This window comes from Pongo pygmaeus, chromosome 19, assembly GCF_028885625.2.
Source record: "Pongo pygmaeus isolate AG05252 chromosome 19, NHGRI_mPonPyg2-v2.0_pri, whole genome shotgun sequence".
Classification (NCBI taxonomy): domain Eukaryota; kingdom Metazoa; phylum Chordata; class Mammalia; order Primates; family Hominidae; genus Pongo; species Pongo pygmaeus.
The window spans coordinates 70,731,103-70,754,746 of record NC_072392.2 but is presented as its reverse complement, the minus strand read 5'-3'; the positions used below and the strand labels follow the sequence as shown (position 1 = coordinate 70,754,746).

The 23,644-nt window shown below is 44.1% G+C and overlaps 1 protein-coding gene across 6 annotated transcripts in view; it reads right to left on the bottom strand.

Annotated features, from left to right (window-relative positions):
* Positions 1-909: 909 nt before the first annotated feature.
* The window catches only part of SKAP1 (src kinase associated phosphoprotein 1), a 307,330-nt gene continuing 284,595 nt past the window's right edge, over positions 910-23,644 (bottom strand). For all 6 annotated transcript variants that reach the window (XM_054456001.2, XM_054456000.2, XM_054456002.2 and 3 more), the window contains 2 exons: positions 4,730-4,838; positions 910-1,279 (listed from right to left, as the gene is read on the bottom strand). In XM_054456001.2, coding sequence (XP_054311976.1) covers positions 4,737-4,838 — 102 coding nt within the window. In that variant the 3' untranslated portion in view covers positions 910-1,279; positions 4,730-4,736. The remainder of the gene's footprint in view (positions 1,280-4,729; positions 4,839-23,644) is intronic.

Sequence of the window (23,644 nt, the reverse complement as noted above, 5' to 3'; positions counted from 1 at the left end):
AAGAGGAACTCTTCAATGTGCTGACTCCAAGGCCTTGCTTCTGGTTCTGTCTCGTTTTGGAGATTCAGCACATAGGAAAAAAACCAAGTAGCTGGGTGGGAGTGGTGGCTCATGTCTGTAATCCCAGCACTTTTGGAGGCTGAGGCGGGTAGATCACTTGAGCTAAGGAGTTTGAGAGCAGCCGGGCCAACATGGTGAAACCCCATCTCTATAAAAATACAAAAATTGGCTGGGCGCAGTGGCTCAGCCACCCTGTAATCCCAGCACTTTGGGAGGCCGTGGCGGGTGGATCACTTGAGGTCAGGAGTTCAAGACCAGCCTGATTAACATGGTGAAACCCCGTCTCTACTAAAAATACAAAAATTAGCTGGGTGTGGTGGTGCAGGCCTGTAATCCCAGCTACTTGGGTGGCTGAGGCAGGAGAATCACTTGAACTGGGGACAGGGAGGTTGCAGTGAGCCAAGATTGTGCCACTGCACTCCAGCCTGGGCAACAGAGTCAAGACTCCATCTCAAAAACAAACAAACAAACAAAAAACCAAAAATGAGCCAGGTGTAGTGGTGGGCGCCTGTAATCCCAGTTACTCGGGAGTCTGAAGCAGGAGAATTGTTTGAACTCAGGAGGTAGAGGTTGCAGTGAGCCAAGATCATGCCACTGCACTCCAGCCTGGGCAACAGAGCAAGACTCTGTCTCAGAAAAAAAAAACAAAAAGCAAAAGACAAAAAATAAACAACAGATGTGGATTCCAGAGAAGATTCTGCTCTGAAAGACAATTCCAAGTCTCCTTTTTTCTCTGGGCTTTTGTTTTCTCTCATGCTATCCCCACTTTATTGGGAGGTGGTAAAAATGCCCAGAGCTGACATATTGATATCATTTTACAAAAAAGAGCTCAACATCATCACACATGGCAAGGAACCACATCCCAAGTTTATTTGTGCTTTTCAAACCAGCCAGAACAACCAGCAATGTCCTCCTCCCAAGGTTTCCTTCTGTCTAACTTTCTTTGTGAAAAGCTTGTGGAAAAGGCAGATGTGACTGTGTGGACACATTTAGAGATGGGGATGAGCTATGACTAGGCTGGTTTAGTAACAGGTTTGATGAACGTGCCTCTTCCCACTTGTCTTACTGGTAGCTTACAGTCACTCTGAGGTGTCAGAGACTTGGGTCTCTTCAGCAAAGAGAGGAGTCCAAGGCGTTGGTGGGGTGGCAGAAGTAGGGAGTGGGAACTTTTGATGATCAGTTTCCTCATAAAGGCAGGAGAGAGGGAAGAATATATTTCCTAAAGGAGGAAAAATACATAAATTTGCTTTTGTGATTCAAAATGTAGACGTATTAAAGGGCACAGAGTATAATGTTTTCCCCCTTACCCTGTCTCACAGTTTCTCTGTCCTTGGAGGCAACCATGTTATCATTTCATGTCTGCCTCCAGAAATATCCCATACAAATATAAACAAACAGGTATATATAGTCTCCAGTCCTTTTTTATACAAATGGGGCAAATTTGGCTCCCATTCTTTGCTGCTTTATTTTTTTAAAACTTACCAACATATCTCAAATGTATTCCACACAGTTTCCCTTTCTTTTTTACTGTTGCGTAATATTCAGCTCTATGAATGTACTATAGTTATTTGACTAGTTCTCTGTTAAACATTTAGGTCATTTCCAAGTGTTTGCTATTACAATGAACTGTATGTGCCTGTCATTTTGCATATGTGCAAGTATAGCTGTAGGATAATTTCTTTTTTTTTTGTTTTTTTACCCAAACCAAAAATGGTCAATAGGATAAATTCGTTTTTTTGTTTTTTTTTTTTTGAGATGGAGTCTTGCTCTGTTGCCCAGGCTGGAGTGCAGTGGCATGATCTCAGCTCACTGCAACCTCCGCCTCCTGGATTCAAGCGATTCTCCTGCCTCAGCCTCCTGAGTAGCCGGGTTACAGGCGCCCGCCACCACGCCTGGCTAATTTTTGTATTTTTAGTAGAGACGAGGTTTCACCATGTTGGTCAGGCTGGTCTCAAACTCCTGATCTCGTTATCTGCTCCCCTTGGCCTCCCAAAGTGCTGGGATTACAGGTGTGAGCCACTGCGCCTGGCCAGATAAATTCTTAGAAATAGATTTGTTGGGCCAAAGACAATGAAGAGATAAACAAATAAATGACAGAGTGAAAAAGGGTGAATTTGTTTTTTATTTTTATTTTTATTTTTTGAGATGGAGTCTCTGTCACCCAGGCTAGAGTACAATGGCGCAATCTCGGCTCACTGCAACCTCTGCCTCCCAGGTTCAAGTGATTCTCCTGCCTCAGCTTCCCAAGTAGCTGGGATTACAGATGCCCGCCACCATGCCTGGCTAATTTTTGTATTTTTAGTAGAGATGGGGTTTCACCATGTTGGTGAGGCCGGTCCTGAACTCCTGACCTCAAGTGATCCACCTGCCTTGGCCTTGAAAGTGCTGGGATTACAGGTGTAAGCCACCATGCCCGGCTGGCTGGATTTGTTTAGATTTGACAGAAAAATTCCAACCCTCTACACTTGTGGCCATGAAACAGTCTTCATCAGAAAAATCATAAAGTCAAACCTTGAGTGACAGGCCTGAGCTGGTGTTATATGGTTGTACAAGGGCATTGGAGAATAAGATCTATCCTTATGTATTTTCCTAAACGAGTTCACTCAGCTGCTGCAGCACACTAGAGTGGGCTCTGGTCTGGACTCCAAGGAGTGTTTGTATCACTGTCACACTGATGCCATTCTTTACCCCCAGCAGTGAAGACTGCTCCTATTTCAGGCCAGAAGATGGAGCTAGTGACAACATGCTGGTCTTGGGGCCCTCCATCAGAATCTTAATTCTAACCAAAACCCACTCTGCACCAAAGTGGCTCCCACTATTATTCCACCCAAACCAGGCACCCACCCCCACTATTTTGAAACACAATGTGGTTCTTGCTAATAAAACACAAACCTATTCTTTTTCTTTTTTTGAGACAGGATCTTGCTCTTTCACCCAGGCTGGAGTGCAGTGGTGCAGTCATGGCTCACTGTAATCTCAACCTCCTGGGCTGAAGCATTCCTCCCACCTTAGCCTCCCAAGTAGCTGGGCCCACAGACGTGCACCACCACACTTGGCTAATTTTTTAAAAAAATTTTTGTAGAGAGGGGGTTTCACTCTGTTGCCCAGGCTGGTCTCAACCTCCTGATCTCAAGTGATCCTCCTGCCTTGGCCTCCTAAAGTGTTGGGATTACAGGTGTGAGCCACTGTGCCTGGCCCTGCAAACCATATTCTCTATTACTTAAAAGTTAATTTGATTATGTTCCATAGTTCCAATATTTCATATGTTCCAATATGAGGAATCCTCATATTGGATTCCTAATCTTGGTCAGTCATATTGCAATATGTGGGCATTTTGGGGAAATGGTGCCCTGAGTTTGAGAGCTGGGGATAAACCTAGATCCATCCCTGTGGCAAAAATTGCTAGTTTTATCCCAATATCCATTCTTCCCTTTGTATTTAATCATGAATCTCCCAATTCTAAGCTGGACACAGGGCTATAAGCTTTCTTTACAGCTTGCTGTGTCCATATATTCCAACTTCTGACCAATGGAATGTGAAAGGAATTGTGTGTGCAACATCTGTGAAGTGCCCTTAAAGGAAGGGGGTATGCTTTTCTCTTTTTTTCATTTTTTATTTTCTCAAGACGGAGTCTTGCTCTGTCGCCCAGGCTGGAGTGCAATGGCGTGATCTTGGCTCACTGCAACCTATCCCTCCTGGGTTCAAGCGATTCTCCTGCCTCAGCCTCCTGAGTAGCTGGGATTACAGGTGTGCGCCACCATGCCTGGCTAATTTTTTGTATTTTTAATAGAGATGGGATTTCACCATGTTGGCCAGGCTGGTCTTGAACTCCTGACCTCATGATCCGCCCACCTGGGACTCCCAAAGTGCTGGGATTACAGGCGTGAGCCCCTGCACCCGGCCTGACCTTCTCCTTTTATCTTTCCTGCTGTGCTGTGTAGGTTGCAGACAGGATGGCTGGAGATGGAGCATCTGTCTTGGCCATTAGGTAACCTTGGGAATGTTGGGCACACAGAGAAGAACAAAAAGAAAAGGTACCTGGGACTGGATACCTTGGACCACTTACCTCTAGATTTTTACAGAAGAGAAAAATACATTTCTGTGTAAATTTTTTTTTTTTTTTTGAGACAGAGTCTCACTCTGTTGGCCCAGGCTGGAGTCCAGTGGTGTGATCTCGGTTCACTGCAACCTCCGCTTCCTGGGTTCAAGCGATTCTCCTGCCTCAGCCTCCCCAGTAGCTGAGATTACAGGCGCCCACCACCACACCTGACTATTTTTTTTTGTATATTTAGTAGAGATGAGGTTTCACTATGTTGGTAAAGCTGGTCTCGAACTCCTGACCTCAGGTGATCTGCCCACCTCAGCCTCCCAAAGTGCTGGGATTACAGGTGTGAGCCACTGAGCCTGGACTTCTGTGTTAATTAAGTCACTTTTAGTTTAGATTTTATGTTGCTATTAGTTGAACCTTATCCTAAGTGACACTGTCCCCAAATTTAAGAAAAAAACAATTCCAGAGGCATTTTCTTTCCATCAGTGGTGAATCACTAGCATTAGTATGAGAAATGAAGAAAAGCTACTTCACTGGCAACTCTCATCTTTCAGAGAACAAAGTAGTGGCCCACAAGTTCCACTCAACTATTAGGCAGTTCATTGGCAATGGTTCTGATACCTGGGTTTCATCTTTCTTCCACTTCAAAGGCAGTGGTGAGATACTCCTTTGGAACAATCCCAACGAGGCTGTTCAGTTCTCCCAGCCACCAGCCATACATGTTATACTCCTGAAAAGTGAAAAGAGGATAGCGTCAGTTAGAATTTGTTCATGCTTCTGCTCATTTATTCTAGTGATTGCATGGGAGATTCTGTTTGGTGGTTTCATTGTTGCCATTATCACTGTGAACTGTTAACTTCCCTGATGGAATTATTAAATTTAAAAAAGTCATCTAGAGGAAGAGAGCAAGCACTTTCATTTTGCCATCTTCCTGTCTACATTGTAAAGTTAGCACATTTGATGCCCTTGCTGAACCTAAAGAGCATTTTTTTTTAAACCAAGCCGAATGGTATAGCTTCTTAGAGAAACTTGGGCACACATTAAATTGCCAGAACACTACAGATATTCAAGGGGTCAACTCATAGTTCAAATCAATAATATTTATCAAGCATCTTCTATGTGCAAAGTGCTGTTTGAGTTCCCATGAGGTATATAATGATGAATCGGAGGATTGCTTGCTCCTTGGGAGCTTACAGCAGAGTAATGGGCTTTGGAGTCAGACAGACTGAGATCTAATCCTCGCTTGGTCATTTAGTAGTCACATGACTTTAGGTTCTCCTAGCTTTAGCTTCTTTATCTCCCTTCTATCTTGTGGAGATGTAAATTGTATCACTGAAGTAAAAACAACTGAAAGTGTTTGATACATAGTAGGTGCTCTAAACATTAGATTCTTTCCCTAGAACAGGTGAGAGGTGACAGGTACATTAATAATGACAGGCTAGTCACAGAGAGGAACAAACAAGAAAGAGGATGAGAGGGTTTTAAAGAGAGTTTAAGGGGTAGTCACAGGGTGAGGATGCAGCTCCTTGAATACAGAAAAGCTTCTCAAAAGCACAACAGATGTTGAAGAGTATGGGGCTATTTCTTTTTTTTTTTTTTTTGAGACGGAGTCTCGCACTGTCGCCCAGGCTGGAGTGCAGTGGCAAGATCTCAGCTCACTGCAACCTCCGGCTCCCAGGTTCAAGCAATTCTCCTGTCTCAACCTCCTGAGTAGCTGGGATTACAGGTGCGTGCCACCACACCTGGCTATTTTTTTTTTAGACAGAGTCTTGCTCTGTCTCCCAGGCTGGAGTGCAGTGGCGCAATCTCGGCTCACTGCAACCTCCACCTCCCAGGTTCAAGCGATTCTCCTGCCTCAGCCTCCCGAGTAGCTGGGATTACAGGCGCGTACCACCACGCCCGGCTAATTTTTCTATTTTTAGTAGAGATGGGGTTTCACCATGTTGGCCATGATGGTCTTGAATTCCTGACCCCAGATGATCCACCCGCCTCAGCCTCCCAAAGTGCTGGGATTACAGGCGTGAGCCACTGCACCTGGCCACAACTGGCTAATATTTTATATTTTTGGTAGAGATGGGGTTTCATCATGTTGGCCAGGCTGGTCTCAAACTCCTGACCTCAAGTGATCCACCAGCCTCGGCCTTGCTAAGTGCTGGGATTACAGGCGTGAGCCACTGTGCCCACTCTGAGTATGGGGCTATTTCTGATAGCACCAGAAAATGTTTTCTTTCTTTTGAAAGAAGTAAAATTAGAATGAAAAAAAAATTTTTTTTTTTTTTGAGACAGAGTCTCACTCTGTTGCCCAGGCTGGAATGCAGTGGCACGATCTTGGCTCACTGCAACCTCCACCTCCTGGGTTCAAATGATTTTCCTGCCTCAGCCTCCTGAGTAGCTGGGACTACAGGCTTGCGCCCAGCTAATTTTTGTATTTTTAGTAAAGACGGGGTTTCACCCTGTTGGCCAGGGTGGTCTCGAATTCCTGACCTCATGATCCGCTCGCCTCGGCCTCTCAAAGTGCTGGGATTACAGGTGTGAGCCACCGTGCCTGGCCAAAATAATTTTTTTTTTTTTTTTTTGAGATGGAGTCTCGCTCTTTCGCCCGGTCTGGAGTGCAGTGGTGAGATCTCAGCTCACTGCAACTTCTGCCTTCTGGGTTCAAGTGATTCTTCTGCTTCAGCCTCCTCAGTAGCTGGGACTACAGGTGTGCACCATCACGCCCAGCTAATTTTTGTATTTTTAGTAGAGACAGGGTTTCACCATGTTGGCCAGGCTGGTCTTGAGCTCCTGACCTCATTATCCACCCGCCTCAGCCTCCCAAAGTACTGGGATTACAGGTGTGAGCCACCGCGCCTGGCCCCAAATGAAATTTTAAGTATGGGAAATATCACATATTCCAGTTCAATTGGATTTGGTGTACCAAAGAGCTAACTGCTTCTTTGTACACTTGGTTGCTGAGTACTATTAGGAAAAACAAAACAAAAGAAATAAAACTAGATTGGTGATATGTAAAATTCAGAGTCCCTAGCATTATCTGGTGATCTTTTTATCTCTGGATGCATGTAATTATCATAGAATTATGATATCTAATATCTCCCTTCCTCAAACTCTTGTTGCTTCCGACAACCTCTTCTCCACCTTCAAAGGGAAAAGAGAAGCCATCAGATTTGTCAGCCTTCAGCCACCAAAGCAGAAACTTACCTGTATTGACAACCATCTTTCTTTCCCATTAAAGTCGGGGAAGCATCCCTCCCCTGGTTTAAGACTACCCCTCACAATATGCACTTGCAACCCTTCTCCTTTCTTTCCGAGAGAGGAGGTTCTGTGGAGACTGATCTCTGCCTGTAAAGTAAATGGCTCCTTCCACCAGCACTGAAAGGTGTTCAAGTTTCTCTCATTTTTGAAAACAACCATTAAATAGCTGCCACTGCATGTCTACTTCCCATTTCTGCTAGTCTATGCCACACTTGTTGGAAAAGTTTACTCACTCACTGCTCCAACTTCCTTCCTGTTCACTGTTGAAGCCGCTCTCATCAGGCTCGGTTGCCGTCCTCTACTTAGGCTCTCTCTCCGTGGTCTCCTGTAACCTCTGCATTGCTCAGATTCCCTGAGCACTTCTCAGTCCTTAACTTACTTGATCTCTCAGCAGTGCTGGCACTATTGATCTTCTTGAGGCCTTTTATTGTCTTAGTTTCTATGATAGTTATACTCACCTGGTTTCTCTCCTTCTGCTTCTACTTCTCATTCTCCTTTGCAGGCTCATCTTGCTCAATTCTGCTTTTTAATGTGGTTGTTTTCCAGGGTTCTATCCTGGCCTTCTCTTCTGTCTTGATGCACTTTACTAGAGAAATCCCATATATCTCTGTAGAGTATCCACCATGTCTGTGTTTATCACTCATGACCAGAGCGCCAGCCCAGGTCTGTATTGGACCCCAATAGCCAAGTGCATTCCACCAAGCTGTTCAAACTCAGCACGTCCTAAATTTAACATGTAATCCTGCCTTTACCTCCATCCTGACTCCGAAGCTATCTTTGCTTCCTTGGTTCTCTATCTCAGTGAGCTGTACTACAATGCACTGTTACCCAGGCTGGAATCTCAGGAGTCATTCCTAATTTCACTTTCACCTTCTTCTTCTTTCTTTTTCTTTTTCTTCTTTTTTCTTTTAAGATGGAGTCTTGCTCTCTGTTACCCAGGCTGGAGTGCAGTGGCGTGATCTCATGATCGCGGCTGACCACAACCTATACCTCCCAGGTTCAAGCAATTCTCCTGCCTCAGCCTCCCAAGTAGCTAGGACTACAGGCATGTGCCACCACGGCCAGCTAATTTTTGTATTTTTAGTAGAGACGAGGTTTCACCATATTAGCCAGGCTGGTCTCGAACTCCTGACCTCAGGTGAGCCACCCGCCTCGGCCTCCCAAAGTACTGGGATTACAGGCGTGTGAGCCACGGCGCCCAGCCCCATCCCCCTCTTCTAATCAATCCTTGAGTCCTGTCAATTCTCCCTCTAAAATATTACTAAAATCCTCCATTTTCTTTCCATTCCCAGTTGCCAATACCATAGGGTCATGTAGCTATCATCTCACATGAGAACTACAGAAACAATCTCCAAGTTAATCTCTGTATCAGCATTCTTCTTCTCCACTCTATTCGTTGTGCAACCAGACTCGCTCCCTACAGTACACATTGATCACATTGATAATGTCACTGCTCTGCTTGGAAACTTTCAGTGGGTTCCCAGTCCAGTGCCCCTTGTTAACTGTTTTTTTTTTTTTTTTTTTTTTTGAGCCGTAGCCCCTGTTGCCCAGTCTGGAGTGCAGTGACATGATCTCAGCTCACTGCAACCTCTGCCTCCTGGGTTCAAACGATTCTCCTACCTCAATCTCCTGAGTAGCTGGGATTACAGGTGCCCGCCACCACACCTGGCTAATTTTTGTATTTTTAGTAGAGATGGGGTTTCACCATATTGGCCAGGCTGGTCTTGAACTCCTGACCTCAGGTGATCTGCCTGCCTCGGCCTCCCAAAGTGCTGGGAATACAGGCATGAGCCACTGTGCCCGGCCACCCCTTAACTTCTTAACAAAGTAGACAAGGCCCTGCATGACCCAGTCCCACTCACTGTTCAGCATTGTCACTCACCTCCTAGATTTAGTGTCCCTTAGTAAAATAGAACTTGTCTCAGCTGCTCCTATGGGCCACAGGCTCCCTCACCTTGGAACCTTTCGTCTGCCTGTTTAGCCTTTACTTCCCTCCTCATTTCATGGGGCTTACTCCTAAGCAGCCTTCAGATCTCAGTTCCTGAGTTACTGACTCTCTAGAAGCCTCTCCTTGACACTCTCTGACTGTGTGGGGTTCTGGTTACACGGTCCACAGTGCTGTGCCCTGTGCTTTCCTGGAAAAGAGCTTGTGATTACACTGCCTTCTATCTGCCTGTCTTTGTCTCAGTGTCAATCACTAGTTGGAAAGTTCTGGGGACTGGACCTTGTTGGTTTTGTTTGCTTTTGTGTTCTCAGCATTCAGCACTGTACCCAGCACAGAGTGGGTCCAAATAAATACTTGTTAAATGAGGCTGGGCGCGGTGGCTAACGCCTGTGATCCCAGCACTTTGGGAGGCCGAGATGGGTGGATCACCTGAGGTCAGGAGTTTGACACCCTGACCAACATGATGAAACCCTGTCTCTATTAAAAATACAAAAATTAGCTGGGCGTGGTTGAGGATGCCTGTAATCCCAGCTACTTGGGAAGCTGAGGCAGGAGAATTGCTTGAACCCGGGAGGCGGAGGTTGCGGTGAGCCGAGATCGTGCCATTGCACTCCAGCCTGGGCAACAAGAGCGAAACTCCATCTCAAATAAAAACAAAACAAAACAAAACAAACAAAAAAACTTGTTAAATGAGATTATGATGAAATGAAGGGGGCAGTGGGAATTTGTACTCTTAGTTGAGCAGATTTAGTTACAACTAACTCCAAGATATTCCCCTGGTGATTGAACTAGTTGTGGCGGAAAGAGATCAACTACCTTTGGAGACAGTCTCCTCAAATGGCTCCCTATACAACAATAAGAGTCTGAAATGCCACAAGAAGTGAGACTACTGAGTTGATCCTTTTAGGACCAGGGAATTGCCTTGTGAAAATCAGCCTTAAATAACTAAATGTGTCTGTCTGTCACCTCTTTCTACACCACACCTTCTTTTCTTGTTTTGTTTTTTGAGACAGGGTTTCGCTCTGTTGCCCAGGATGGAGTGCAGTAGTGCAAGTATAGCTCACTGCAACCACTCGTGGGCTCAAGTGATCCTCCTGCTTCAGCCTCCTAAGTAACTAGGACTACAGGTGCATTTCACCATGCCTGGCTAGTTAAAAAAAAAAAAACAACTTTTTTTTTTTTTGTAGAGATGGGGTCTCCCTATGTTGCCCAGGCTGGTCCTGAACTCCTGGGTTCAAGCAGTCCTCCTGCTTGTTGGGATTACTGGAGTGAGCCACTGTGCCTGACCCACCACACCTCATTTCCTCCCTCTCCCAGGCCAGCTTCCCCCTACAGTTTGCAACGTCTTATGGGAAATTACCTATAATTCTTTAGCTTTTTTTTGTGGGGGGGGGGGCAGGATTTCACTCTCTTCACCTAGGCCGAAGTGCAGTGGCATGATCTCGGCTCACTGCAACCTCTGCCTCCTGGGCTCGAGATTCTCCTGCCTCAGCCTCCAGAGTAGCTGGGACCACAGGCGCATGCCACTGCCTAATTATTTTTTATTTGCTAATTATTTTATTATTATTATTTTTTTGTAGAGATAGAGTTTTGCCATGTTGCCTAGGCTAGCCTTGAACTCCTGAGCTCAAGTGATCCCCCAGCCTCGGGCTCCCAAAGTGCTGGGATTACACCCTGCCCAGCCTGTCAGAGCATTTTTAAGCTCCCCTTGGTACAAGATATGTTACTGTCCATTTTCCGACACTGAAGTTAGGGCAGTTTCTGACTTACGTTTTCTTGTAGTGTTGCCTTGCTGTGAAGGGCCTTGCTGTGAAGGGGAAATACATACTCTGTCTACCTCTCACATTGTAACTTGTAAAAACTAGCTTTAGGTCTTCTGCTATCTCACAGGCAGAGGGTGGGCACAGTATTGTCTGAGAATCTTTTGATCCAAGTCAACTTGCTGAAATGTGTGAAATGTGGTCTTCCACCTGCCAGATGCTGTCATCTGCATCACCTGCAGGGGACAGTAAGGCATTCGCTCCCCGGGGATTGTTCAACGCTCCTAACTTTGACTAACACTTTGTAGCACCCCTCTTTAGTCGTAATGCCAGGAGTAGGGACGAAGCCTTGGGAAGGTGCTCTCTGCCAACTCGAAGAGGGTGCAAACAGGAAGCTGATGAGTCTCAGCAGGGTACCTGCAAAAGCCAGGCTCCCAGTCTGTCTGCTCTTGCTTGAGGGGAACACTGACCCTGCCGACTGCAGATGTAGAAGCCTCGCCACAGTGATGAGAACTGAAATGAGTGAAATCAACTCTCTGCCCTTCAAAACAAAAGAGCAGGCAGAAGTGTAAGGAGGATGGCACAGTCCCAGAGACCATATACATCCTGCTGTGGGAGCCTGGGAGCTTAATCAAAGCACCTACAGGTCCCGGGATCTGACTGTCTTTTCCAGATTTCATCCCTTGGCTGTATACCCGAAAAGGGCTGCAGGGCTGAGATGTTTAAAGCATGAATGGAAAATTTCTAACCTTCTCTCCCACTACCACCCCCATGCATTGCTCCAGCCCAGTCTGAACACCACGAGGTATTTTAAAATAATTTCTACTTTGATGAATTGCTGGGAAGTCCACAATTGCTCATAATCAAAGGGAGAAAAATGCAAATGAGATCCGGCCGAGAACTATCACCACCAAACGTTTATTTCACTGCACAGTGCCAAAAAGAATTAAAACAACATTAAACTCACAGCAATCATGTTTAAGCCCTCGTTTCCAAGTGCCAAATTGCACCACTCTGGATCATACAGATGTTCGTTAATTATGCTAATTTTTATTAAACTATTAAAATGGAGAGAGTACTGGCTCAGTCAGGCAGACCCCAGCTCTGAATGAACCCTGCTCCTGTCTAAAGGTGCTAATTTACTGCATTTTTATTAAGTTGCTGATTCTTGAGTTTTAGTTTTAGGAAGGCAAAGAGAACTGAATTCCTGGGATCAATGTTTGCTATAAACTCTGATTTCTTTTTGCCCAGGTGTTGGAAAGATTGGAAAAATGCTGAGAGGCTCCCGGGAGACCTGAAATCCTCAATTTGGAAGTGTTTCTATCTTCAAGGTAGGGATACACATCTACAAGTGACCGTGTTAGGGCTTCAGAATTATACATGCTCACTACTCCATAACTCTACATATATTCTGAATGGTAGGGCTAAGATTTATATTATACAAAATTGTTCAATGAAGATGTTTTAGATAAGAATATAAAAAGTTATTTAAAAAAAAAACCCCACAAACCTTTCCATCAGGGCTTGCTTCTTGCCACAAAGTCTTTTTAGAAACTTTTCATCTAAAATAAGCACAGTGTATGGTTTGTTCTCCTCATAAATATTTCTAGGTTTGACTAAACATCTGCTTCTCTCAATACCAACCTTGCCCCACCTCCTTGAACAACCCACATGAAGAAGTCTTAAAAATAAAAGTTGGCTGTTTGGACTCCATTATATGGCTGTAGAAACTATTGGTCTGGATGAATGAAGCATTGAGTGAACCTGAAATAGACACAGGGCTCACCATCAGCAACAATCAAAGTGTTTATGGCAGATTTCACACTGCCATAAAAGGATTTATGCTGCTAATCTCCATCAACAAGGAAAAAAAAAAACCCTACCAAACCTGCCATAAAAAGAACAGCAAATTCTATAAACAAAAAGCAGTATGGCCACCAACAACGGGCATGTTGCACAGCTTGACTCTGCCTCCAGTGGTTTCCTATTGCTGTTTATGGTTTCAAGACTATCATGGACCTCCTCAGTGCTCCTCCTGTCACAGGGCCCTGAGTCCCTATGTGATGCTGCAAATACCCTGTCAGTAGGTGTCAGGGGATATCGGGGGAAAACCAGCAGGCGCCTATCATAAGCCTTAAAAGAGATTAAATACCCCTACTCCATGATTGCTACATTTTAATTTCTCTCCTCCCTGCTGGTTCCTATTTGTATAAGCTCTTCCATGGCTCCCCTGGAGTAGCACAGACATGACCTGGAATGACCATCCTGTCTTGGGATGAGAATTCAATTTCTAGGCTCAGTGAATCCTAGGCTGTTCCAACAAAAGGAACTCACCATCCTCCAGGGCACAGATTCTTAAACCAGAGTCTGTGAACCCCTGGCCTCTCTGTGGATGGATGTGAAGGAATCTTTGAACTCCCTGAAACTGGTGTAAAATTTTGTGTGCATGTGTACGTAGGCCTCATCTTTGGGGTGAGGCCCAGAACTTTCATCAGATTCTCAAAGGGTTTATGAACCCTTTGCAGTTTACCAGCCGGCACTCTATGGGAAAAAAATACAATGGTCTTTATGGGCTGGATCTGTACTTTGGCCCAGGGTGGGTATCCTTGCGCTCCGCACACACAGGCCCCTGCTTTTAAAAAATACAGTGAAGGAGAGGCCGGGCATGGTGGCTCACGCCTGTAATCCCAGCACTTTGGGAGGCTAAGGCGGGTGGATCACAAGGTCGGGAGTTCGAGACCAGCCTGGCCAATATGGTGAAACTCAATCTCTACTAAAAATACAAAAAAATTAGCTGGGCATGGTGGCGCACACCTGTAATCCCAGCTACTTGGGAGGCTGAGGCAGGATAATCGCTTGAACCTAGGAGGCAGAGGTTGCAGTGAGCCGAGATCGCACCACTGCACTCCAGCCTGGGCAACAGAGCGAGGCTCCATTAAAAAAAAACAAAAACAAAAACAAAAAACAATGAAGGGGAATCAAGAATCCTCATTGCTTCCATGCTGGATTTCATAGGCTTCAGCCCTCCAGCTGAAGAGGCTGTTCCCTCCTCAAAGGTTGACTGCACTTGTATACCTCTTTTAAGGAATCATCTCTATTTTTTTTGAGACGGAGTTTTGCTCTTTGTCACCCAGGCTGGAGTGCAATGGTGCAGTCTCGGCTCACTGCAACCTCTGCCTCCCAGGTTCAAGCGATTCTCCTGCCTCAGCTTCCTGAATAGTTGAGATTACAGGCGCCCACCACCACGCCCAGCTAATTTTTGTATTTTAGTAGAGATGGGGTTTCACCATGTTGGCCAGGCTGGTCTCGAACTCCTGACCTCAGGCGATCCTGCCCACCTCCACCTCCCAAAGTTCTGGGATTACAGGCGTGAGCCACTGCGCCTGGCCAAGGCATCATCTGTTTAACTGTGACTTCAAAGTTGTGGTGTCTTCTCATAGTTTCCATTCAAATGGCTTGGAGCAAGCTGCTTGACACTGTCAGTTCCCTGGAGAAAGCTCCTAACAGAAACATTCTCTTTTCACATTGAATTGGGTTCCAAGTCTCCGTGGAACAAGATTCCCAGAAAATATCTCATACTTTTTTGTTCTTTTTACCATAAAAGTTCCCTATATCAGTGCTTATAAACAAGAGGATGCATCTTCAAGAGAAGAGTCTATAAGCCCCTAACCCGAAAGATTAGTAAATGCTTGATATATGTATGGAAAGGTCAATCAATCACAGAAATATTGGTTTATGATTGCCTATTTCTCTTATTAGTGTTTGTGCATCATACATTGCCATTAGTTAAGATGGGAAATTTGAATTCCTAAGCAGAGTAACTTGTACTATTCCAGGGTCAGTCCCAAACATCATATTTTTACTCTGGATTTCCCCACAAATTCTCTATTCCTAAAATCCAGCTTTGGATATATAATTCTTTCTTAGGATACCATACCCTATGAAATAAATTAAGGGCTCCAAATCAGCATCCTTCTAACTGCCAAGAAAAACACGGCTGGGAACAGGAATTGTTCACCAAAGACAAAGTGCCCATTTTTCAGCACAGATAGTTTTATGAAGAGATTTTCCAGAAGGAGAAAGGAAATGGTCAGTTGGGTGGCTGGTAGGTTAGTGGTGTTGGAACTTGTGAAAGGATCGAAGCTCAGCACTTGGCTGAAACCTTGGGTAGCGTGGCAGCCTCTCCAGGCTGTTTTACAATCTGTTTTAAGTTCTTGGCAATCACTTTCTCTTTTTCCATTATTCAGAGTTTTGGTCTATAAATCATAATAAAAATGAATCATTAAATTTGCCTCAATTGAGCTAGTTTTATTTATTGTTACATTTCAGGGAACTTGCTAACCTGGAGATTGATGGGCCTGGATACAGGGGAAAGTATGTGAGTGTGAGAAGGGGGACATGGGAAGGCTGGGTAGTCAGCAACAGCAGTTGGGAGGGGGGTGGGTCATGGTGACAACTCCACAAAGTGCACCCTGAGCTAAGTGTTCTGAGAAGAGGAATGTGTTCTCTAGATGGAGGGTCTCAGAGCACTTGAGTGCGAGAGAACATTCAGCCTTAAAGGTGAAGCTTATGTCCTGAACAGGGTGGGAGTGGATAATGATCAAGCTGAGGCCACGGAGGTGTGCAGGGCCTGTGCACACACTGCATGTTGTGGGTGAAATGTGTGCAAAACACAGAGTGGGTGTGTGCAAGTGTATGTGACAGAAGAATCAAGCTGTGAAGGTAAGAGCAAAGGTGAAATAGGGCTGTAAGGAAAGAGAAATGAAAAGAAGCACACAATTACCTAAAGAAGAAAGAAGGGGTAGAGGGAAGGTAAACACTTTGCAGATGGGAGAAAACAAGGTGCCAAGTGCAGAAGTCAGGAACAATAGAGACAGCACCATTTCGGAGCTGATAGAATTGTGATACCATGTGAGACGGGCGTATTAATATGTATTCCATAAACTGCGCAGCTCTGCACCGCTATGTTTTGCTCTGACCGCAGTACCAGCCTCAGGCACCACAACACAATTTGGAAACAATGTGACGGAAATGTTTAATCTGCTCGGCCCATCTGTGCTGCGTATTTCTCCAGATCTCCCTGAGAGAGGCGCCTTGAATCTCCACATTGCCTTTAATATTCTCCTAAATCACCTCCCTACTGCACTTCAAGGGCCATTGCTACAATATCACAGGTTCATCTAAAGTGCAATGGGGAGGGGGTGTTGGGGGAGGCGCAGGCCGGGAGATTTTTTATTTTAAAATAATTTCCAGAGACCGTCCTTTCTGCTTCCTTTAAAAAAAGAAGAAAAGTTATTCTACTGTTGCCTTAAGGTTATTGAGGTTGTTTGGTGCAAAACAGGGTAGGATAGAGTGGAATCATTCTCCAAAGAATTATTTTTATTAATCTCGATTCTCTCAAATGGACATAGGAGGGTGAGCAGATGCTCGTTTTCTCTTATCTCTTTTCCTTGCACCTTGCTAGAAAGCACACATAGGGTATGCTAGGGTGATGTGTTCATTTGGGGCTGGAGCCTCTCTCCTTTCCACTCTTGGCATCAGGTACCAGCTTGTTAGTTTCCAGGGCCAACCCTGTCTCTGCTCCACTCTAAACAAAGCCATCTCATTCAGGACAAGTATACATTTAGTCTGTGGTCAACATGCCCTCATTAGGAGAGGACACTGTCTATATTTTTAATTTTAGCTTAAAACCTTAGATTTTCTCTCCTTAAGTACAGATGTTGGGTGTCAGATTTCCACTGCCTTTCCCCACTTGATTGCGCCAGATTCAGCAATTTGGGTCTAGCTGGGGTGGGTTTTGGAGAAAGAAGGATGACAAGTCACCATGTTCCAGACCCTAGACAAATGGAAGAGAGTTGCACATCACCAAGAAAATTAGGATTCCTTTTGCTTTGTGAATTAAAGAAATGAATAATTTAATCCTCAAGATTGTTCCGGCGAGGGAAAAGCAACGTCCCAGTTGCGGAGCCCTACAGCCTGTCGGTGTGTTACATCATCTGCACACATAGGCGTTTCCATGACAACCGCTTATAGCTTCATTTCCTGGATCCCTCTAGGGGGTGTCACAGCCAGATCCACCTGCTTTTCACCCTACCCTCGGTGGGGTCATGGTAAGGTCGCCAGAATAAATGAACGCGGGTACTAATGATCTGTTTACTGCTGTTTATGCTCTGTGTGTGTCAGGGGCACGCACATTTAGAGAGCTCATTATGGTTGCAATTAGAATGCACCATCGCTAGATATTTAACTCCTTTTTCTTTTAAATTAGCATTTTAATAACATTCTTTGAGCAGAGAAACAAAATGACCATTTTTTCACGGACAAACTTCTAGCTGTAGGTGCAACTTTAATGGCAAAGTTGTGAAGGGGAAAGAAGGGGAAAAAAAGGCCATTTTTACTACTTTCACCCTCCTTACCGAAAGGATATTTTTATTTGCTTTCTAACACACTCAATTTCCTAAATTTGTTTTGAATCCAATTATTTTGGGTGGTTTAAAGTACTGCACTCTTGTTGGGCGGAAATTGGCAGCAATTGAAATTAACTTTTTATGTGACCTGTGAAAGGGGCTAAAATAATTACAAGTGTGTAGAAGACTCTCTCCAAAAGACCCTTGCTGTAGGATCAGGCTGTGATCCGATGATGCCATTATCCAAATATCTTTATACAGCAAATACAAGTGCTTTTTTCTTTAAAAAGGTGATTGCAATTATTGTTTCTGTTTTGTAATTCTGAGGATTATCTTGTAGAGAATAAGTGATGACAAAAACTTGTCATTATAGACAGGATAAATAAGCAGAAAGAATGAAAATAATAACATAGCATTGTTTACCATTTGAAAATGGTGAGCACCAAAAAGCAGGAGAGGAGGAACAGGAAATGTGTAGAGACCCCCTTGGTTACAATGTTTCAAAAGGCATTGCTTTTTAGGGATCAGCCAACACACTTTCTAGGTGTTTATAGATGCTCTGTTTGTGTAAAGTACAGTGAAAAATAACAATTTGAATGTTTCGATTATCTTTCCCAGTCCGTTCCATTTTCATTATTTATTTCCTATAAATCGGGACCTTGCTGAACATAATTCTGCAGACAAGGAGGTGGATGGGACAGCCAATGTGAACAAGGAGATAGATGGTGGGTGCGTGTAAGATAGATGCTATGCGCTTATGAAAAGGAGTAGTATGTCTGCATGTGAACATCCACAAAGTAGAGTGAGCAAGCGTGTACACGACAACGGGTATTTATAGGTGGAAAAAGGTGCAAGGAAGATATGTGGGAACAGACACAGAGAGTCTGAAACAGTTTGCTTTTTTCCTACCCTCCTGGAATCCACGTCCAAGTTCTGCCTAAGATGTCCCACACTTGCTGTGGCTCCTGTGAACCTCGCAAGCCTTTCCATGACAACAGACGGGGATTTCACAGCCAGAGATTTAGGAGGTCAACAGTTGAAAAGCAAGAGTTAGAGAGATCTTTAAACAATCACACTAACCTCCCTCCCCTTCCAAAGATAGAAGGAGGAAAACATTTAAAGACGCAGCAGGAAAAAAAGAAAAGAGCCTTTCTAAAAATGCAAGTTTAAAATGTTCATGCTTTTGTATCAGCCTAGTTGCACCTTAGAATCTGCCATTTCATAAATAAAATACCGATGGCATAGAGTATAATTTGGTGATAGCTACCCCAGGACATATCTAGATGCACTTCTGTTATTTTAATTAAATATTGCATTATGGTTTGTGACAACTACATAGCTATAGCGTAAATGAATTCAGAATTAAAGTGTTACTTAGGCATCCAGTAATTTTTGTTTCATTCCTTAGTTTTACAAAGCAAATAGCTATAAAATCAAGATGTTTGTTCATTTACAGATGGAGCAGGATTGTCGTCGCTGTTTTTTCCTCCTTAATCCTCATCCACAAAAAGAAGACAGAGCTCAGAGTCTGGCTCCCAACACTCTTAGCTTATGAGCCACATCACAAAGAAAAACACATCCTCTTGACTATAATGTGAAATGCTGAATATTAATTGCTGGTATTATGCTTATCTTTCTAGCCGGGTTCTGTCTTTTAACAATTATTCGGATGGGCTACAGCCTTGCACTGCCAGGATATTTTTCTCCTTTGTTTAATAGTTAGAAACCAATTATATTAAAAAACTGTAAAGTTCACAATGCTTCCTGGAAGTTCTTAGTATTTGGAACTCTCCCCAAATACAGAATATTATCAGGAACAGAGAAAACTCTCCCCAAATACAGAATATTATCAGGAACAGAGAAACTGCAGACTCTCTTTGCTAAATATGATGAACATTTCTGCATTTAAAAGAAAAAACTATTTTTCATTTTAGCAATATTAATGTTTCCTTAATGAAACTGGAGAGGGTGTTACAATTTGATATACTTGGTTAGTTTCATTGTTACTTCACTAGCAAATCATGAGAAAGGTTCAGAATATTCTCGTCTATCAGGTACAGATTTTCACTCACAATTAATATGTAGAGTAAAAGGATTTTTGTTCAAATCTGAGGATTTAATTGTATCTTTAATGTTTCATATGTCAAGATGAAAGTTTTTAAATAACTAGTTTTCTGAAACCATTTCTATTATTTCTGATTTGAGAATCAATATGATCTTTTTATTAGCCTTAAATACCTTACGTCTGCGAATGTCTGCAAATTTAAGCTTTTCTGTGTTCTAATCAATTACCTTCAATCTTGCATAACTAATCCTATAACCTGTATAGAAGTTACTGCCCTGTATGTTAGCAATGAGGTTATACTTTGTTTCAACATTTTGCTAGTTTGGTTGGAGAGCTGAATCATGCAATACCAAGAAATGGTGGCAGAAGAGGTTTGAGGAGGCTGAGTTCCTTTTGAGAAAATAATTATACTGAAACAAAGCTTTTGTGACTCCTTTTAAATAGGGCATCTCACCAAAATGTCATCCAGCCTCTTTGGCAGATTAGTGGGGAGTTTATTACTAAATCTCTGTCTAATAAATGTGCAGTTGACTCTGGAGGAGCTGCTTGTTATAATACTGGCGGTGGGAAATGGAGGGAATGTCACAGTTAAAGACACAAATTTTCCCCATAATATATTCGGATGGAAACCTCTGAATCCAATACTACATGGGCATATCTAATAAATTCACAATATTTCAGTTTCCACAGACTTCGCCGGTTAGTTTTAAAGATTTATGTGGTAAAAAATTACTCAGTGATGAATATGGTTTATTCTGTGCAGTATTGGAGGTATAAGGAATTAAACTACCGTCTTTAACAGTGAATTTATTATTACCTCTGTCAAAAGACGAAGACTTTAACAGCATTTGTTATAAATTCACTGCAAAATAAATGGCTGGAATTTTTTACACTGGAGTTTGTAAAGCATCGGGCGATTCTGAGCATTAACCTAACCCTGCCATGGCTTATATGGTTCTAGGTAAACATTTCTGTCTGGGCTTCGTAGTTAATTATCTGGTCTGGACTTTTCCCCAACTGAAAACTGTGTGCACATGGACACACACACACACACACACACACACACACACACACACACACATACATACACAGAGAGAGAGAAAAGTGAAAGATCTTGTCCAGGACAACTGTTTAGGAATAAATAGATTAGACAGAAAAACGCCAATTTTATTCTCTTTTTAAAAAAATGGGTTTTAGAATAAATGGTCGGGGTTTGCAGGATGGGTTGATGAGCAGTTGGGCCTCTTGTTAGCAGGTTTACATGCATGCACACACACATAAACACCCTCTCCCTTTTGTCCTCTCTTGGAATGGGTGTCCCCTCATTTATAAAAATTACCTGGAAGGAATGAGGCTGCCAGGGTTTGTTCTAGACAATTGGCTCCTGTCTGGGGGAAAGGAATGGCCTGTACTGAATTTGACCGGTATATGACCGTTGCCTTCCAGCTGACCCCAAATCCCATTCCCATCCTCCTAACTCTGTTGACTCCCATAGGGGTTATTAATGAGAGAAAACACCATCATCATCATCTTCGTCATCACAGCACAGTGTTGACCTGCTTGTTAACATGAAATGGAGTGGTGGGGACAGCTTCTGCTTCTCTTTCGTACCATCATAAATAAGAAAAGATACTTTGCCATAGGATCCCCTCACCGACCCCTTTGATTAGGTCAGAGGTGCATAATAGCTCTTTGACAGGCATTGATCAGTTTCATCACACTGTTTGGGCAGCCTGTGCCCCAGGGCTATGTTCTCCCCACTTACTACCCCTAAATTACCTCCCAGATAACCCCCCGCCCATCCCCCACTAGCCAACCAGAGGGTATGGTGCCTGAGGAAGTCCTAAATGGACACTAGATGTCACCAAACACCTCCTTTCCCTCAGAGCCCTGAAATTTAAAAAAGAAAAAAAAATCCTTCATTTAAGGCAATTGAAGGAATTAACTTATCTGTTTTTATGAGGGTTGTTGTCACATTCAACTAAGCACACTTCAAAGAGGAAGTATTGCTGCATTAAGATAATTTTTACAACATACAAATCTCTTTTGGAAAGAACGGGGTCAAGGGAGGGGAAAGGTCTCCATTCTTTAAGTAGCCCATTGAGGAAGTAGGTGGAGAAAACCGGGTTAAAACTCCCATTATAATTGACATAGTGTTGTGTTAACATAGTCCAGGTGTGCTGGCGCAGGCCTGCCGCATTCAGATGACTAGACTGGCTGTGGAGCCAGGATCTCATCTGAGTTTAAGTAGCTGCAGTCCAGGGTGACAAAGTCTGTCCATTCTTCTCCACATAAGACCCATGACCACCTGACAGCATCACGTGTTCCACACTAAACTTGACTTTGTCTGTATGGCTCCCTGTTTCCACATCAATTCCATCAGCAAGGAAGATGACCCAGATCCTGGTGTGTCTGGGCCATGAGAATATCTTCCCACCCCAGCTAAGCCACCGTGTAAGTATAAACCTTATGTGTGCCCAACTTCTTGCTCCAAGGCTGCTTTGCATGGAAATAAGGCACTGGACAATTCCTTAGAAGAGCCTCAGACCAACTTATGAGGCACACAACCCAAGCCCAAGAGATGTATCCCACTGGCTCAGTTTACCTTAAATGGAAGACCTCACCCAGTGGCCTCTTCTCCTTCCTAGTCAATTGAAAAAGAGCTTCTCTTTCTCTCCCTCTTTAATTTGTCTTTATCTTCTGAACAGCTCATGTTACCACCATAAATAACTTCTGGAACAGGATGCTTTTAAAAAAAATGGGCGTTTAAGTGTTATCTTGGCTGGGCGTGGTGGCTCACGCCTGTAATCCCAGCACTTTGGGAGGCCAAGGCAAGCGGATCACTCGAGGCCAGGAGTTCAAGACCAGCCTGGCCAACATGGCGAAACCCCATCTCTACTAAAAATACAAAAAATTAGCCAGGTGTGGTGGCTTGAGCCTGTAATCCCAGCTACTAGGGAGGTTTGAGGCAGGAGAATCGCTTGAACTCGGGAGGCAGAGGTTGCAGTGAGCCAAGATTGTGCCACTGTACTCCAGTCTCGCAGTCTGGGTGACAGAGCAAGACTCTGTCTCAAAAAAAAAAAAAAGTTATCTTGAATAGTGGAACAAGCATGATGATGATGATGATGATGATGATGATGATGATGATGATGATGATGATTTTTATTTTTTCTTGAGACGGAGTCTTGCTCTGTCGTCCAGACTGGAGTGCAATGGCATGATCTTGGCTCACTGCAACCACTGCCTCCCGGGTTCAAGCGAGTCTCCTGCCCCAGCTTCCCTAGTAGCTGGGACTACAGGCATGCGCCACCATGCCTGGCTAATTTTTGTATTTTTAGTAGAGATGGGGTTTTGCCATGTTGGCCAGGCTGGCCTCGAACTCCTGACCTCAGGCAATCCACCTGCCTCGGCCTCCCAAAGTGCTGGGTGAGCCACCACGCCCTGCCAACAAGCATTATTATTATTTGGAAAGAATGTTCCCTAGTGAGAGACACTGGAGCCAAGAAGACAGGGTCACTTTTCTGAAAGCTAGGACTTGTGACTTGTCTTATCCAAATAGAGGCTTCTTACCTCTTTTTTTCCCACTTATAACAAGTGACCATAGGCCAAGCACAGTGGCTCACAGCTGTAATTCCAGCACTTTGGGAGGCCGAGGCAGATGGATCACCTGAGGCCAGGAGTTCGAGACCAGCCTGGCCAATATGGCAAAATCCCGTCTCTACTAAAAATACAAAAATTAGCTGGGTGCCGTGGCACTTGCCTGTAGTCTCAGTTACTCAGGAGGCTGAGGCAGGAGAATCGCTTGAACCCGGGAGGCAGAGGTTGCAGTGAGCCGAGACCGCGCCACTGCATTCCAGGGCAACAGAGAGAGACTCCGTCTCAAGAAAAACAGAAACAAAAACAAGTGACCATAGTGGTGCTGGTCCACAAAAGGGCCTTGCAATCTGCAGATAAAAGGAACTAAGCCAGGGCACCACACTATCACATGGAGGGTGATTCGGCACCTGCCCTGTCATGCCTGGTGCCCAGGCTGAATGGATTTTTGGAGTACACCTGTTGTTGAACCCCTGACAAGTACTGATGGCCACTAACCCCCAAATCACTTTT